The 18,444-nt window shown below is 40.5% G+C and overlaps 1 protein-coding gene across 11 annotated transcripts in view; it reads left to right on the plus strand.

Annotated features, from left to right (window-relative positions):
* Positions 1-15,597, plus strand: part of JADE3 (jade family PHD finger 3) — a 181,114-nt gene extending 165,517 nt beyond the window's left edge. For all 11 annotated transcript variants that reach the window (XM_057538126.1, XM_057538119.1, XM_057538121.1 and 8 more), the window contains 3 exons: positions 7,367-7,837; positions 9,285-9,402; positions 12,501-15,597. In XM_057538126.1, coding sequence (XP_057394109.1) covers positions 7,367-7,837; positions 9,285-9,402; positions 12,501-13,411 — 1,500 coding nt within the window. In that variant the 3' untranslated portion in view covers positions 13,412-15,597. The remainder of the gene's footprint in view (positions 1-7,366; positions 7,838-9,284; positions 9,403-12,500) is intronic.
* Positions 15,598-18,444: the final 2,847 nt, after the last annotated feature.

Genomic DNA, 18,444 nt, shown 5'->3' on the forward strand with positions numbered 1-18,444 from the left:
CAAGTATGTACAGTCAGCCCTCTGTATCCGCAGGTTCCGCATCTGAAGATTCAACCAAGTGCAGATTGAAAATATTTGGAAAAAAATTCCAGAAAGTTCCAAAAAGCAAAACTTGAATTTGCCTTGCACAGGCAACTATTACATAGCATTTGCGTTGTATTAGGTTTTATAAATAATCTAGAGATGATTTAAAGTACGGGAGGATGTGCACGTAGGTTACATGCAAATACTATGCCATTTTATGTAAGGGATTTGAGCATCTGTGGATTTTGGTATCCACAGGAAGTCTGGAGCCAGTCCCCCGAGGATACTGAGAGTCTATTGTATGTATACTTGTTAACATATAGAACATAACAATATGCATGCAAAGAGAGTGACCCATGGAGAGGAAAAACTGCTGGAGGGAGGTTTTTCAGTAGGTGAGAGAGGGTGGGGTAAAGAGGGTGAGAGAAGGGCAGCTTCAGGTAAGAGCACAGATTGTTCTTCCCCGGTAACAGGCTTGAAGGCAGTGTGTAGGTGCAGTATTAGATAGGTGTGCTGCTGGGAATCTGCAGAGCACTCTTTTTTTTTTTTTAACAGATTCCTGGTGCCTCCTAATCTGCCATCTTCCCAGAATCCTCGCTCTTATTGTTTTGTTTTATTTTTTTTATTTTTAAAAATTTATTTATTTTATTTTATTTTTTTTATTTTTGGCTGCGTTGGGTCTTTGTTGCTGCACGTGGGCTTTTCTCTAGTTGTGGCGAGCAAGGGCTACTCTTTGTTGCGGTGCACGGGCTTCTCATTGCGGTGGCTTCTCTTGTTGCGGAGCACAGGCTCTAGGCCCGTGGGCTCCAGTAATTGTGGCCCATGGGCTCAGTAGTTGTGGCTCGCGGGCTGTAGAGCGCAGGCTCAGTAGTTGTGGCGCACGGGCTTAGTTGCTCCGCGGCATGTGAGATCTTCCTGGACCAGGGCTCGAACCCACATCCCCTGCATTGGCAGGTGGATTCTTAACCACTGTGCCACCAGGGAAGCCCTATTTATTTATTTATTTAGGCCGCTCCACGTCTTAGTTGCAGCACATGGGCTCTTCATTGCGGCATGCGGACTTCTTAATTGTGGCATGTGAACTCTTAGTTGCGGCATGCGGACTTCTTAGTTGCGGCATGTGAACTCTTAGTTGTGGCATGCATGCGAGATCTAGTTCTCCAACCAGGGATCGAACCCGGGCCCCCTGCATTGGGAGCGTGGAGTCTTACCCACTAGACCACCAGGAAGTCCCCAGAGTGCTCTTTTTGATTGTTGTAATTTCCTCAGTGAGATAGGAAACAGGATCATCAGCTGACAGTGAGGATGTGGGTGAAGTCTCAAGGTTTGGGGAGAGAAGAGGTGTGAAATAGTTTTTTGGTTTGGGGAAGTGCACTGTGAGTGCCAGGCTGCATTAAAGATCTTCCCCCCAAGTGAGGGGGGGTGAACTTCAGGTGACCTTGTGAAGTGTGGCTGTATTTTTCTCCACCTATGTTCTGTCTATACTAATATACTGTATTTGTTTACTGTTTTTGATCCCCATATAGGGAACAAGATTCTAAATTACTAATTGGTTTGAAATTAACTTAGTAGTGGTTTAAAAGGGAAAAAGGGTTTTGGTCTCTTTTTCCACAGGAAAACTAGGTGTCAACCACGGAAACCAAAGCCCACTCTATTAGTATAAGCAGAACATAGGTGGGGGTCAAGTTTTATTAGCATCTTTGTTTTTCAGAGGTTTATTTAAGGGTATTTGTGATTAGTAACACACCTCAGGTATTTTGCTTTATAAACTCTTTATGGAAATTTCTTAACTGTGAATTGTGTTCATTCTTCCTATCTCCCAGCAGTGGGGAATACCCACATCTCTCCTCTTCCTTTGATTTGGGAACATTCATTCGGCAAGGATAGAATCTAACACTGGTGGTTTTGGGGTCTAGACTAGCCAATATCTACAGCCTCCATATCTGGGAGCTAGAACCGTTCTCCTGAGGATGAAGGTTTCTGATAATCGTGGAACAGGTCCTAAAGACTGGGTTCAAAACAGATGCCCCAGGGCTTCCCTGGTGGCGCAGTGGTTGAGAGTCTGCCTGTCAATGCAGGGGACACGGGTTCGAGCCCTGGTCTGGGAGGATCCCACATGCCGCGGCGCAACTAGGCTCGTGAGCCACAATTACTGAGCCTGCGCGTCTGGAGCCTGTGCTCCACTACAAGAGAGGCCGCGATAGTGAGAGGCCCGCGCACTGCGATGAAGAGTGGCCCCCGCTTGCCGCAACTGGAGAAAGCCCTCGCACAGAAACGAAGACCCAACAGAGCCATAAATAGATAAATAAATAAATAATTTAAAAAAAAAACAAACAGATGCCCCAGACAGCTCTGAATTTTGCTTAAACCCTGGACACAGTCCCTCTGCCGCCTTTCCAGAATTCCTGTAGGGTCCTTATATATCTTATGTTCAAGCCCCATTCAACCTAGATCCAGATGTTTTAGGCCTTCCCTGAGAAAAAAGAAAGAACAGTGGTTAAAAATACAGCCTTTGGAGCCAGATTCCAGGGGTCCAAATCCTGGTTCCATCTCTTGTTTGTTATGTAATCTTGAGGAAGTTACCTGCCAAATCTGTTCCTCAGTTTCCACATCTATAAATGGAGATGATAAAATAGTACCTACTTAATAATGTGGTGAAGAGCTTAACACAGTGCCTAAGAGATACTAAATACTCAGTAAATATTAGTGGTACTAGTATTTGTACTTGTTGTTATTGTTCATATTATTCCCTGGAGTCAGTCTGACTTTGTTGATGGAAAGCCCTAGCATTCATCCAGTCAAACTGAATAGAATCATTAAACATTTGGTGCTGGAGTAGGTGCCCCTTTCGACAGTAGAGGAATGTGGTCATGTCTGGAGTTACATGCAGGTTTAGTGAAGTCAGAATAAATTGGTGGGCCACCATGAGTTTACTGTTAGGCTAATATGAGCTTGACTATGAAGGAAGTGAACTTTTTTAAAACAAATGAAAATCTTTGACAAGTGGGGAAATGCAAGTACGTCTACTCAGTGACTATTAAAGGTGGTACTAGTAGAGATGGAAATTAAATGTTAAGATTAAAGGGCATCAAAAAAAATTAAGAGGGAAAGCACCTTAATATTTTTCTCATATATTCCAAATTTTATTTGTGAGTACAAATTGTTCCTATTCTAAGATATTTCTGGTCCTTGCCTTCAGGTGTTTATAGTCTATTAAGGGAGACCAGATATAAACATGAGAAAAGTTAAATAACACTCAAGTGACATCTCCCCTCAGACCTTGCAGACCCTTAGGGATGAGAGATCAGAAGGGCTGGTGGCCACCGTTGGTGCTAGAGTTTAAGTACATAATGGCTAAATAGGTTTTGTGGGCTGACTTTGAATCATTTATGACATGGTTTCAGTGACCAAGTTTTGAGAAAATTGCTCTGATATCACCCATTTGTCTGTTCACAGATTATTGGGGATTAAGGGCAACCAAACGGGCACTGTCCTGCAGCAGGATAAGAACTGCTGAGGACATATGCACCAGGCCCTTGGTGTTCAACGCAGGTGTCATCTGCTTTTGAGGAGGACACACTATTTTGTTTTGTGGGGGATGACAAAATATTTCCTTAAAGAGGCAAGAAACAATTCAATTCCTAAATCAGTCTCTGGTGTTCTTTTTTCAAAGATTTTTATTCCAACCATCCTATCTGATCAAGTTCTCATCCCACAGAAACTCCAACTCCCCTTACAAATGTGAATATATAAGGGTAGCATTTTCCCTCTAATGAAAGTATTTCAAAAACTCATTTCTCTTCTATAATTTCTGAAGAATAGGTAGAAAATTATTTCTTTTTCCCCCTTTAAAAGTAAATAAACCATAGTGAGATACTACTTCATACCCACTAGGGTGGTAATAATCAAAAAGGCAGACAATAACAATTATTGGCAAGAAGGTGTAGAAATTAGAACTCTTAATGCATTGCTGGTGGGAATGTAAAATGCACAGCCACTGTGGAAAACAGTTTGGCAATTCTTCCAAAAGTTAGACATAGAGTTACTGTATGTCTTAGTAATTCCACTTCTAAGTATATACCTACAAGTTAGAGGTCCCCAAGACCACTCTCAGGTTCAATAATTCACTAGGACTCACAGAACTCAAAACACCGTTATACTCATTGTCATAGTTTATTACAGTGAAAGAATACAGATTAAAATCAGCAAAGGGAAGAGGCACATAGGGCAGGGTCCAGGAGAGACCAGGCATGGAGCTTCCAGTTTCCTCTCTAAGTGGAACCTTGTGGACAGTGCTTATTTCTTTCAGCATTGGTGTATGATAATATACACAGAGTACTGCCAACCAGCAAAGCCACCCAAGTCTTGGTGTAGAGATTTTATTAGGAGTTGGTCACATAGACGTGGCTGACCACCTGCATGGCCGGCCTTAGTCTCCAGTCCCTCCAGAGGTCAGGCTGATACCACGTGGCTCAGAGCTTCCACCATAAATCACATTGTTAGCATAGACTATCTGACATGGCCCAAGGCCCCCAGGTAAACAAAGACACTCTTATCAGGCAGGACATTCCAAGGGTTTAGAGGTTACCTCTTAGGAGCTAGAGGCAAAGGGCCAAGCCTTTCTTCGGCAAGGTTAATCCTTTATTGCGCATTACCAAAGAGAAATGAAAACATATGTCCGCACAAAAACTTGTACACAAATATTCATAGCGGCATTATTTCATAATAGCTAAAAAGTAAAAATAGCCCAAATGTCCATCAGCTGAAGAATGGATAAACAAATATGGTATATCCTATATAATGGAATATTATTTGGCCATATTTTAAAAAGAATGAAATTCTGATACATGCTACAACATGGATGAACCTTGAAAACGTGCTAAGTGAACAAAGCCAGATATAAACTGTCACATATGATTCCACTTATATGAAATGTCCAGAATAGGCATTTCTATAGAGACACAAAGTAGATTAGTGGTTGCTTGGGGCTGGGATTGGGAACAGGGAGTGGCAAATAGGCATGAGATTTCTTTTTGGGGGTGATAAAAATGAACTGGAATTATGTAGTAGTGATGGTTGCACAACTCTGTTAATACGCTAAAAACATTGAAATGTATACTTAAAATTGGTGAGTTTTGTGGTATGTAAATTATATCTCAATAAAGCTGTTCTTTTAAAATGGGCAAAATAAAACCTCCCCTATCACCTTAAGTGATTACAGTAGAAATGAGATATACACAAAAGCATTTTGTTTAATAGAATGTGCCAAATATATGTTTTTGGGAAAAAAATTAAAAGTTATTTGGTTAGCATTTCTCCTTTACCACCAAGGTATATGGACTTCTAGCTATAAATATCATAGAATGACCTTTTCTTGAAACTAGATGGATTTTATGGCAGAGTTTCCTAAGGACATTCCATTTTTCATCTAAGTACCCAATTCTTATTCGTGTATTGTCTTTTTATTTTGAGTAATTTATATTTATGTCTCTACATTCTATAAATTTGACCTGAGAGAGATGATCTGTTTTTAGCTTCCCATTAGTAGTAGTTTTATGTCACACACTGATGTCCTTGAATAGAAAACAATCCTTTTGCTTTCTCTTCCCATATTGTTGTCAGTTATTAAACAGCAGAAGAGCACTATGCCCAACACTTTTAATCTTTTGCTAAAGAGTGCCTTTTGCTACTTGTGTTTTAAATGACCAGCTAGTTTCTTATTCAAGGGATAACCAAAGGTACCCAGGTAAAAGTATAGTTTGGGGCTTTCATCATCCTCATTTTCATGAGGCTTTTCAAATACATAGAATTTTTAAGAATACAAACTTCGATGTAATGTAACAGACTCTTCCAGCTGATCTAAGTTGGGGTGGGCTGTTTTAGGAATACAGTAAGTGGCTAGAGTACCACTTAACTGAAAAGTGGAAGGAGTTGAGGGCAGGGAGCAGTGTAGGTAGAATATCAGGTACTTTACAGGAAGTACAAGCAATAATACATGTGAGGTTGGATAAGATGATCTTTGAATTGTTTTCCATCCCTGGAATTCTTTATCCTGTGAAATTAGATTAAATGGAATCTGCCCCCATTAAAGCTTTGATGGTTGCCAGCATTCTCTTAAGTGTTGAATTTCTCAGTCTATAAGGAGACCTATCAGGTTTTGCATTTTTTTAGTCTTTATTCATATCCAAGGTCATCCTCTGTGTTTAGTTATCAAAAACCCAACATATAGGTAATTGAGCAGTCTGCCCTCCAGATGCAAGCTTCCAAAAGATTTGAGACTTGGCTTTAACCATGGGAATTCCCACTATATCTTTTGAAACAAATCCTCCATTGCTTTCCCTCCTTCCTTTGCATAAAAATATAAACACACACATGCATTTTAAATCTTTGGAAGGAAAACTGTAACATAACCATAACAAATGGTAATTGAGGCTAACTGAAGCACAAGAGTCCAGCAATCATGGGCCAGGTTCTCTCTGCCTCCCTGTGAGTCCTCAGTGCATGCCCCATAGTGATACTTAACAAATGTGTTGCATCTATGAATGGCAGAATATTATAAACTTAATTCCAGATTGTCTGTAACCATACTGTCCAACAGAACTTTCTATGATGTGACGGAAATCTGTGCTGTCCAGTATGGTTGAAATGTGGCTAGTGTGACTGAGGAATTGAATTTTTAATTGTATGTAATTTTAATTTTAATAGCTGCTTGTGGTCAGTTGGCTACCCTGGCTACCATGTTGGGCAGCACAGCTCCATAAGACCAATTTCAAGAAGTTAGGTTACTTAGATATTGGAGTTCCTGTGGCCTTTTTTAGAACCAATAGCTGCTCTGGCAATAATATTGATTTTGTTTTTCTTTCAATTGTTCAAAAGCATTTCTTGAGTACTTCCTTGTTCAATGGTTGATGGCAATGCAAAGATGAATGACACAGCTTCTGTCGTTAAGAGCCATGGCCAGGGATTTTACATTTATTATGCTATAGGTACAGTGTGAAAAGGACCATTGTAGAAGCATATAATAAAGTGATATCGGGGTCACAGAAAAAGTACAGCATGACTCTTTACAGGGGCCAAAGAAGAATTCTCGGAAAAACTTAATGCTTGAGCTAAAATTTAAAGGAGAGTTTGAAAAAACATTTTTTTGCCTCTGTTTTTACTGTTTTCTATAAGAGCAGATTTCCTGGGTTACTTGTAAAGTGTCCATCATGGTCAGTTTAAGACCAACTTTCTCCCTGTCTTTCCTTTGCTTCCTATGAGCTGTCAGTTTAGGCCCAGGCGTATAGGGCTTCCCCTTTCCCCCCACAGCCCTGCTGCCTTAACACATCTTTTCTTCCCACAGTGCTCAGTGAAAAGCTGCATCACTGCCTTCCACGTCACCTGCGCCTTCGAGCACAACCTAGAAATGAAGACCATCCTAGATGAGGGGGATGAAGTAAAGTTCAAGTCATACTGCCTCAAGCACAGCCAAAACAGGCAGAAGCTCGGGGAGGCCGAGTACCCCCTACACAGGGCTTCAGAGCAGGGCCAGACCAAAAGCGAGAAGACCAGCGTGCGGGCACAGAAGCTTCGGGAGCTGGAGGAGGAGTTCTATTCCCTGGTCCGTGTGGAAGACGTGGCCGCAGAGCTGGGGCTGCCCACACTAGCTGTGGACTTTATCTATAACTACTGGAAACTAAAGCGGAAAAGTAACTTCAATAAGCCATTATTTCCTCCGAAAGAGGATGAAGAAAATGGCCTGGTGCAGCCAAAAGAGGAGAGTATTCACACTCGCATGAGAATGTTTATGCACCTACGGCAAGACCTAGAGAGGGTAAGGTGACCAACTTTGACTAGTGTGTAGGTCTTGGTCTGCACAGAAATGGAGGCCCCACTTCCAGTTTTTAAAAGAACACAGCTCATTTACATTTATAGTGTAAGCTTCTGTGTCCTTGCTTATCTTCTGATTTCATCGTGGCCCCAAACATTGGGCTTAGTTGAAATTCTGGTAGACACATCAGAGAATAGAAGCGTCCTCACTTAGATGCTCTGTGAACCTTAAATTAGAAATAAATTTTCATTTGGTTTACTTTTTATTCACTGTTGAACCTAAATTGGCTCAGCTATATTTTACTGACACACTTATGAGACTACAGGCTGAAGAAAGAATGAATTTTATTTAGGAAAGCACCAGATCAGAGTTTCTTAAACTCGGCACTATTGACATTTGGGGCTGGATAGTTCTTTGTTGTAGGGGACTGTCCTTTGTCGTGGGGAACACTGTAAGATGTTTAGCAGCAGCCCTGGCTCTACTCACTGGATGCTAGTAGCAAACCCCCACATGCCCAGTTGTGAGAACCAAAAATGTACCCAAGTTACCAAATGCCCTCTGGGGGGTCAAAATATATATATATATATAATCAGGTATCTACTAAATTAGGTACTGTAGGGGTTCAAAGATAAGTTAGGCCCTGTGTTTACCCTAGAGAATCTTATAATCAAGTATAATTATAGAGGTGGCTTGTTTTTTTCTCTGTTACCAGAATTTGGAGGGGAACTAATAGATTTGGCTCACTTTTTAAAATTTAACTCTCACACATATATAGCACTTACTATGTGGCACCACTGTTCTAAGCATTTTATAACTATTAACTCATATAATCCTAACATGCCTATGAAGAAGGTACAATTATTATCCCTATTTACAGATGAATAAACTGGGGCACAGAAAGGTTGAGTAATTTGTCCAGATGAAGGAGCATGAGAGGGTGAGGATTTCACCCTTGTGGCTATGGAGACTTGGCTGAGCTGAAAGTGTGAGCAAAAAAGCCACTTCCAGTCTTCCCAGCAGACCTTTATCCTGCTGATCCAGCGCTCATTAGAAAACTGTACTGGATCCAGCATTGCCACCATTTATTCAGGGATCTAAAGGGAAAGCTAAAATGTTAAGTCATCATTCAGTTTTCCCAGCCTGGCTGTGCAGATAAATATCAACCCCATGATACCACAGGGAGAGTAGACTTCAGGAGGTGGCTTTGGAGCATTTTGCTTGTGCTACTGACTGATATGGGAACCATGATCCCACGACTGACCATGCTATGTGACTTCCTGTGGAGTGGCTCTCGTTATATAGCTTTTAGGTTCTGTCTTCTCTCCTCACCTGCCCACCACCCCCCAACCCCACCTGACTTTAGTTGTCTTAATTTTAGCTAAACAATTTCAATTGTCAGGTTTGTGTAACATGACAAAAATCTCTTATTTGCTGGGGGTTGGGCTTTCAGGTCCGAAACCTGTGCTACATGATAACCAGGCGAGAGAAGCTGAAACTGTCACAAATCAAAATACAGGAACAGATCTTCAGTTTGCAAGTCCAGCTTGCTAACCAGGAAGTTGCTGCAGGTAACCTGTATAAATTTTATATCAATTGTTTAACTTAAAAATCTTTTAAATTCATTTCTTCTAGTCCAGCCCTGATATAACATGGCCCGTTTCACTGTTGACTCATGAGGCAAGAAATCCCAGGGTGGGGTTGATGGAGTGGCAGGCCTAGGACAGATAACCTAGGTCCCAGACAGATATTTGAGGCTATTAGTTGGAGCCGTGAAATTATTCTAAAATCATTGGATTCATTTAGAAGTCAGTACGATAGGATCTAATCCTAGTTTCCAGAAAACATTTAATTCCAGGGTTACTTAACAATAGTCTGTTATAACAGATCCTTAGCCAGAAGTTAGGAGATCTGGGCTCTTGTCTCTTCATTTATTCACTGATATTTTTTGAGCACCTCCTATGGACTAAGAGCTGAGCTAGAAGACAGAGCAATCAGCAAGACAGAATTCCTTCAGAGAATTCTGCCCACTTGGTGAGAGAAACAAGTGAGCATAATTACAGTGCCCTAAGCATGGGAGCTTGGCTGGAATAATGACAGTCATATTCAGAGACATTTGTAACCTCCCTGTGCCTCATTTAACACAGAGGTCAGTGGCAGAGCCTGGGCAACCAGGGGTCACTGGGCAGGGTGTGCAGAAGCCAGCTTCTGCCAAGGACCAGCTATAGAGCAAGAGAGGCACCCAGAAATAAGGTGTCAGGTAGGTATCAAAGGCTCGTGGTCAGTTGTGAGTATCACGGGTCACAGCAGAATGGTGTAGCAGGAGACAGCAGGGCTGCTCAGCCACAAGAGCACCACGATGGACAAGACAAGAAGAACCAAAGGACAGCAGGAAGAGCCTCCATGATGCCAAGGAAATTGGCCCCTAGACCATGTGGCTTCTGATTAGTGGGACCCAGCCCCATAACTGCTTGTGGCAGCAACAGGTGGCAGGCCCTGGTAGAGATGGGAGCTGTGAGTGTTCAGTATGGACCCTTAGGGAACAAATGCTGCCCGTTGGGATTTTTTTTTTACTTTCTGAGAAATAATAGTTCATTATTAGTGTATAGAAATGCAACAGATTTCTGTATATTAATCTTGTATCCTGCAGCTTTGCTGGATTTTTTAATTCTAATAGTTTTTGGGTGAAGACTTTAGGGTTTTCTATATAAAGAATTATGTCATCTGCAAATAGTGACAGTTTTATCTCTTCCATTCTAATTTGGATGCTTTTTATTTCTTTTTCTTGTCTTATTGCTGTGGCTAGGACTTCCAGTACTATGTTAAATAGAAGTGGTGAGATTGGGCATCCTTGTCTTGTTCCTGAAATTAGAGGAAAGGCTTTCAGCTTTTCACCATTGAGTATGATGTTGGCTGTGGGTTTGTCATAAATGGTCTTCATTATGTTGAGCTATGTTCCCTCTGTACCAACTTTGATGAGAGTTTTTATCATGAATGGATGTTGAATTTTGTCAAATGCTTTTTCTGCATCTATTGAGATGATCATGTGCTTTCTATCATTCCTTTTGTTAATATGATGTATCACATTGATTGATTTGCAAACGTTGAGCCATCCTTATGTCCCTGGAATAAATCCAACTTTATCATGGTGTATGATCCTTTTTATACATGGTTGGATTCAGTTTGCTAATATTTTGTTGAGGATTTTTGCATCTGTATTCATCAGAGGTATTGGCATGTAATTTTCTTTTTTTGTAGTGTCTTTGGTTTTGGTATCAGGGTAGTGGTGGCCTCGCAGAATGAATTTGGGAGTGTTCCATCCTCTTCGATTATTTGGACTAGTTTGAGAAAGATAGGTCTCAGTTCTTCTTTATATGTTTGGTAGAATTCCCCTGTGAAGCCATCTGGTCCAGGACTTTTGTTTGCTGGGAGTTTTTTTAAATTATAAATTCAATTTCACTACTAGTGATCAGTCTGTTCAAATTGTCTGTTTCTTCTCAATTCAGTCTTGGCAGGTTGTGTGTTTCTTGAAATTTGTCCATTTCTTCTAGGTTGTCCAATTTGTTGGCATGTAACCATTCATAGTACTCTCTTATGATTTTTTTGTATCTCTGTAGTATCTGTTGTTATTTCTTCCCTTTCCTTTCCTATTTTGTTTATTTGGGTCCTTTCTCTTTTCTTCTTGGTGAGTCTGGCTAAAGGTTTATCAATTTTATCTTTTCAAAAAAACAGCTCTTGGTTTCATTGATCTTTTCTATTGGTTTTTTTTTAAATCTCTATTTTATTTATTTCTTCTCTGATCTTTATTCCCTTCCTTCTGCTGACTTTGGGCTTTGTTCTTTTTCTGATACCTTCAGGTGGTAGGTTAGGTTGTTTACTTGAGATTTTTTCTTGTTTCTTGAGGAAGGCCTGTATCACTCTAAACTTCCCTCTTAGAGCTGCTTTTGTTGCATCCCATAGATTTTGGAAAGTCGTGTTTGCATTTTCATTTGTCTCAAGGTATTTTCTGATCTCCTCTTTGATTTCATCATGGACCCATTGATTTTTTAGTAGCATGTTGTTTAGTCTCTACGTGTTTATTTTCACATTTTTCTTTCTGTAATTGATTTCTCATTTCATACCATTGTGGTTGGAAAAAATGCTTGATATAATTTCTCTCCTCTTAAATTTGTTAAGACTTGTTTTGTGGCTTAGCATGTGATCTATCCTGGAGAACGTCCCATGTGCACTTGAAAAGAATGTGTATTCTGCTAGTTTTGGATGTAATATCCTATAGATATCTATTAAGTCCAACTGGTCTATTGTGTCATTTAAGACCACTGTTGCCTATTGACTTTCTACCTGGGTGATCTGTCCATTAATATAAGTGGGGTTAAAGTCTCCTACTATTATTGTATTATTGTCAATTTCTCTCTTTATATCTTTTAGTATTTGCTTTATATAGTTAGTTGCTCCTGTATTGGGTACATATGTGTTAATGAATGTAATACTCTCCTCTTGTATTGCTCCCTTTATCATTATATAATGCCCTTCTTTGTCTTTGTTATAGCCTTTGTTTTAAAGTATGCTTTGTCTGATTATGAGTATTGCTTCCCCCACTTTCTTGTCATGTCCATTTGCATGAAAACGTACTCTGTCATTTAAAATGAATCTTTCTTTTTGATCTTAGGACTTCCTTTGACAAATGCAGTAGAAAATTCATTGTTTTACCCACCACCAAGAATTACCTTAAAGTTAAAAATGCCCAAATCAGCCCTGGAAGACTGCAGAAACAGCTCCACAGAGCCTGAACATGGACCTCTCTCTCCTGACGGCAGCTCCCCTGTTTGCAATATGAGGAGCATGCAGGTGGCTCAGGAATCACTAGAAATGAGAATGAAGTCATACCCAAGGTATCCACTAGAGAGCAAGAATAACTGTTTGCCGGCCAGTCTCAACCATGCTAGGAGTGAAGCAAAGGATCCCAGTCCTGCTTGGAGAACTCCATCTCCAGAGTTCTATCATGGGCAGTCTCTGGGAAAGCCTCTGGTCCTTCAGGCTGCCCTGCATGGACAGTCTTCCATTGGGAATGGGAAAAGTCAGCCTAACTCCAAGTTTGCCAAATCCAATGGCCTGGAGGGCAGCTGGTCTGGGGATGTCACCCAAAAAGACAGCTCAAGTGAGATGTTCTGTGACCAGGAGCCCATGCTCAGCTCCCACTTGGGCAGTCAGGGCAGCTTTAGAAAATCTACCATGGAACACTTCAGCAGGTCCTTTAAGGAGGCCACCAACAGGTGGGTGAGGACCACAGAGGACCTCCCGTGCTATGTGAAGCCAACCAAGAATATTAACCCCAAGGAGCAGCTCTGGGGCAGGCAGTTTGTCAGGCGGTCTGCAGGGAGAGCTCCATATCAGGAAAATGATGGGTATTGCCCAGATTTGGAGCTGAGTGATTCAGAAGCAGAAAGTGATGGGAATAAAGAGAAAGTTAGGGTAAAGAGAGATAGCTCAGACAGGGAAAATCCTCCCCATGACTCCAGACGGGATTGCCGTGGTAAAAGCAAGACATATCCCCTTTCCCACAGTTCAATGCATAGGTGATTAGAAATTCCAAGAAAAACTCCACCTTTGCCTTTGCCTCATATATTGGGGAAAACCCATACACCAAAAGGATTCTAGTATATGTTAGGAGGAATTGTAGTGAAAAGGATAAAATTTTTCCGCAGTAAATTGGCTTGCAGTTTTTGAACCAGTTTCAAGTCCAATTTTCACGAGCACATCATAGAAATTACATATTGTCCAAAAGTTTAGGGGGTTTTTTTGTTTTGTTTTTTTGCCAGAGGCTAGTGAGAAAAGCTGGGACCAGAGTATTTGCTCAGTAAATACTTTGGGACAGCTTTCCAATTATATTAACACATTGATACACATATGTATTAAGAGTCCTTGCATTGTCCTTGATTTGCAGGAGACCATGATTATCAGACACTAAAACTACTTATCTTTTGAAGCTACAGCATGTGACTTCCAGAGCTCCTGTCTGTAAGAAGTTTCTAACTCCGCTGGTACCTGGAAACCCTCTTCAGGGAGAGACCAGGGACCAATATCTCAGATACTGTCAAACTCACTACTCTCTTCCTTTGCTCTGAACAAGGTTGAGTTCCTTTCACAGTATCTTAACTTACCAAGTCAATACACCTAATGCTTATAAGTGTCCAGTGCCTGTTCCTAGACTTGCTTGTTGGGGACGCACTTGTAACTATTTCCACCCAGCTAACAAGCATAAAAGGCTAACTTGTGGATAGTGTTTACAAAAGTACTACTTCCAAGGAAAATGCTCTGATTCTCTCAGTTTAGGCATTTGTGTAGGATCGCAGAGCCTTTCCCAAAGTGAGAACATTTCTGGAGGGTTTGTATCAGGTCAGGGGTTTTGTGTTATTGTTTTCAAATAAGTTTGACTTAAATAAGTTTGGCTGACAGTTTTTGTATACCTGCTTTAATGTTTATAAAATTTTTATTGAGGTATAATTAAGATATAGTAAAATGCAGAGAGGTTAAGTATTCTTACCTGCTTTAATTTTGAAACAGATTTTTATTGTCAAACAGAATTTGAAAGCATGTGTTTAACACATGGATATAATTTAGCTTTGTACCAACTTTGAATCCAAGGCAATTTCCCAAACAAAAGGGCTGGAGCTGTTTTTCAGAAGTTACTCATACTCTGTTCCCAAACTATCAGCCTTTATTAATTTCTGGGAGGAAGAGAATAATTACATTAGTGGGAGATAAAACATACCTGCTTCCTGTTTAAAGAAGAGGAAAATGTTACAGTCTTTAAAGTGTGAAGCCAACTATAATTCTCTGCTCTCTTTTCTTCTTAGCCTTAAATTAATATTCTCTTTCTTCTAGTTTGGGAACATGTAGTGAGACTTTTCAGACAAAAGAGGCCATTTTAGATTTTTTAAGTTGCTTCCTGGTGAAACAGCCCAGCTGCAGTAAAGGCAGGGGCCCCTCTTCTCTCCGTCAATATGGGAAACTCAGCAGTTTTCCCCTCCCCCGCTTTTGTTCCTGTAGCCCGTAGCTTTGTTAATGAATTCCTTTGCTTTTATTTCTTCCTCCTTTTCTGAAAACTTCTGTATTTTGCCTCTCCTTTGGCTACACCTTCAAAATGTTTCTTTTGTGCCTGTGTACATGTGTGAACATGCCATAGCATGTGTAATAGGTGTCCTATGCTTTGTTTGAATGGAAAAAGCTATGGATTATCCAAATGAGGAACAGTAGTTTTCCTATTTATGCACTAGGTTTCTGTGCTTTTTCTTTGCATTCTCCTGGTTTGGATATTAATTTGACACCTTCATGGTAAAGAAATTGTAGTGGAGCTATGTCATAAACTCCTTCTGTTAGAGGCCAGTGCAGTAGCCTGTGTCCTTTCATGCCTTTCAATTCTGAGTGAGTGGGAAGAAAAGCAAACATTGAAAAAGTGCTTCAGCCAAATTCCATATGTAATGCCATTGGGAGAGTATTGACTAAAGTAATTTCAGTCAGGGAAATATAGTTGTAATATTTTTACAGGATTTTCCTAGGTAAATGAAGGAGCCTTCAGTTGTATACATTTCAATTGCCCCAAAATGTATTTGCTACATTTTGCTGTTGTTTGAAGTATTACCTCTTAATCTTCTTTGTTAATTTTTTTTTCGTTTTGTCTTATATAGTCCAGTTTTCAAAGATGAACTTGGTCTTTTTTCAAATGTCACCTTTTTACCGATACTTTTTCATTAAATTATGAAAACTGTTAACTACTGTCGGTGTGGTAATTTTTTATTTTGGCATATGGGTTTTAGAAAAGCTTACATATGTTTCTTTTATGTTTAAAAAAAATCTTATTCATTAAGCAAAACAGATGGTAAGGGGAAAGGAAGTAGGAATTGAATGTTTAGAAGCACAAATTTGTGATTCATGTCAATACCAGGGACCAAAGAGAACTCGGAAATTGGACTCTACCTGCAAATCATGATTTCATCAGGCCGATAAGACGGAACCTTAGGACCAACATAAATCACTAGGGGAATGGAGCCTGTCTAAAGTCACAAAGTTCAGAAGGCTTAGATCAGGCCTCACTTAAATATACATTCTTTACAAAATTCATTCTATTTTGGAGTCATGTGAGAATATTAAGATTATAGGGGTTATGTAGTGTCATGGGGGGATTTTTGAGGGCATTTATAAACATTTTCATTATGTTTGAGAAATGTATTTGCTGAAGGTCATTGGGTAAATCATTAGTGAAGATAGTTAAAAGATAAGGTTGTTTCTCGCCCCCATCTTCTCTTCCCCCTCCTCCCCCTCTTCCCCTGCATTCTCCCTCCACCACCACCACCTCTCTCTCCTTCATAGATAACTGTTCTGATTCAGTAAATTTCTAGGTAAAATGTTGGAGTACTAAAACTACAAATACCACTCTGTTATAGCCAACAACAGCTTTGGGTGTATTCTAATGTCTATATCTCTAATAAGAGGTGAACCTTTGTTTTCATGTTGAAGAAACTTTTAAATTCATAGAATAAACTAGAGGATGCACAGTCCCGGGGCTTTTTCCCTCCAGGACTTTACAATCCTCAGCATGCTTGCTGACCCTTAAGAATGGAGGAAAACTACATGATAGGATTAAAACCTTATTCACCACTGAATAACCTTCATGGGATATTTTCACGAAATGTATCTTATTTATAACAAATGTTTATTAGATTTTCACAACCTTAATTCACCTATTTTCAAGTTTTATGGAAAGCAGCAATTACATATTGATTTTTTAAAAATAACTTTAAGTTAATAAATAAAGGCCTACCCTGAGGCTGTCTCTCCTACACATGGAGCTCTGTAATACTCAGTTCATCATTGTTGAAGGAGGCTTCTGTGAATTCAGTTAATTTTACTTCATGGATTGGAACGGATTGCATGACCTGAAACCATGAGGATAGTTGTGTTTGAAATGAGCCGAGATGACGGGGGTGGTCACGCCCCAGATTGGTGCTTCCTGCCCTGTCTAGTCACTGATGAGTTCTTTGACCTGATGCTCCCTAAATACATTAATCATCTTGACAAACTCTCAGAGCATCCATCATTTCTCATCTTGTTAAAGTGGGTTTGGGTGTGAGCATTCCAACCTCACAGCCTGGACACCCCAAGCATTAATTTCTCTTTCCCTGACTACTCCTCCCACCCCACCTTCTTAGTTTCCTTTATTTTTACCGATTGTCAGGTTATAAACAAACTAGAAAGATGGAATTGGGCTGATTAAGCTGTACTTAACTACAGCAAGTATCTGCTCAGCTTCTCCCTGAAGAAAACAACCTGAGAGGGGGTTTACTCATGAGTTCTGTACTGTTCCATTCATGCCATCCTGGACAGAAGATTGGACTAGTCATCTGACACAAAGGCAAACAGTTTAGAAGCTCACATCCAAAGAGCAAGATAATTCACACAAATCTAGACTGGACAGGCCTCGCGATGGAGCTAGGACCTGGTGAACTTGCCTTCTCCATAGCTAGTCTAACCTGTAACTGAGTGTAGTTGGCTAAATAATGGCCCCCCAAAGATGTCCACATTCTAATCCCTGGAACCTGTGAATATGTTACATTGCATGGTAAAAAGGACTTTGCAGATGTGATTAAGGTTAAGGACCTGAGGTATGGAAATGATCCTTGGTTATCCAGGTGACCCAACCAGTATAATCACAAGGGTACTTTTAAGAGGGAGGCAGGGGGATCAGCGTCAGTAGCAGTAGGAGTTGTGATAATGGAAGCAAAGACGTTGGAGTGATGCTAAGAAGGGCCGTGAGCCAAGGAATGCAGGTGAAAAAGGCAAGGAAATGAATTCTCCCCTTAAGTCTCCAGAAGGAACCCAGCCCTGTCTACACCATGACTTATGACCTCCAGAACTATAAGAGAATAAATTTGTGTTGTTTTAAGCCACTAAATTTGTGGTAATTTGTTATAGCAGAAATAGGAAGCCAATACACTAGGCATAGAGCAAGTGTTCCTTATCCTTTCAGGGGCACATTCCTCCTTCCCAAAGGGCCCACCTGGGATGCAGCTGACCACTCTAGGTTGGTCCTGTGCTTTCTATCTTAGTTGAAACACTTTCTGGAAATGGAAAAATATGTGTTTTTTTCAATCAATAAAATCCTTCCCTATACAAATTAGTTTTCTATTTCCTCCCTCCCACCCACTTTTTCCAAGGTAGCCTTTGGTACGTCTCAGGTAGCCTTGGGTAATCTTCCATGGCCTGCTTGATCCAGTGTGCCTGGATCTGGCACTGCCTAAGGACTTGCCGTAGGTTTGGATGTCCCTGTTGTCTGAAAAACTGTCCTCGGGAAGTGGAAATAATTCACTGAGTGTAACTCTGGGGAGTCGGGGAGAGGTGATAGAAGGCAGGTGGGGCTCATTATGAGGAATGATGCTCTAATTATCAGAGCCTCCTACAAGGAAATGGGTAGCTTGGAGAGTTAGAGAGTTCTTGAAGATCCCAGGGACCTGAGCAGAGCTTGGGGATTAAAGAATGCAACTCTATGCTGCCTATAAGAAACACACTTTTAAGTATAAAGATACAAATAAGTTAAAAGTAAGAGGACGGAAAAA

Source organism: Balaenoptera acutorostrata, chromosome X (genome assembly GCF_949987535.1).
Source record: "Balaenoptera acutorostrata chromosome X, mBalAcu1.1, whole genome shotgun sequence".
NCBI lineage: Eukaryota > Metazoa > Chordata > Mammalia > Artiodactyla > Balaenopteridae > Balaenoptera > Balaenoptera acutorostrata.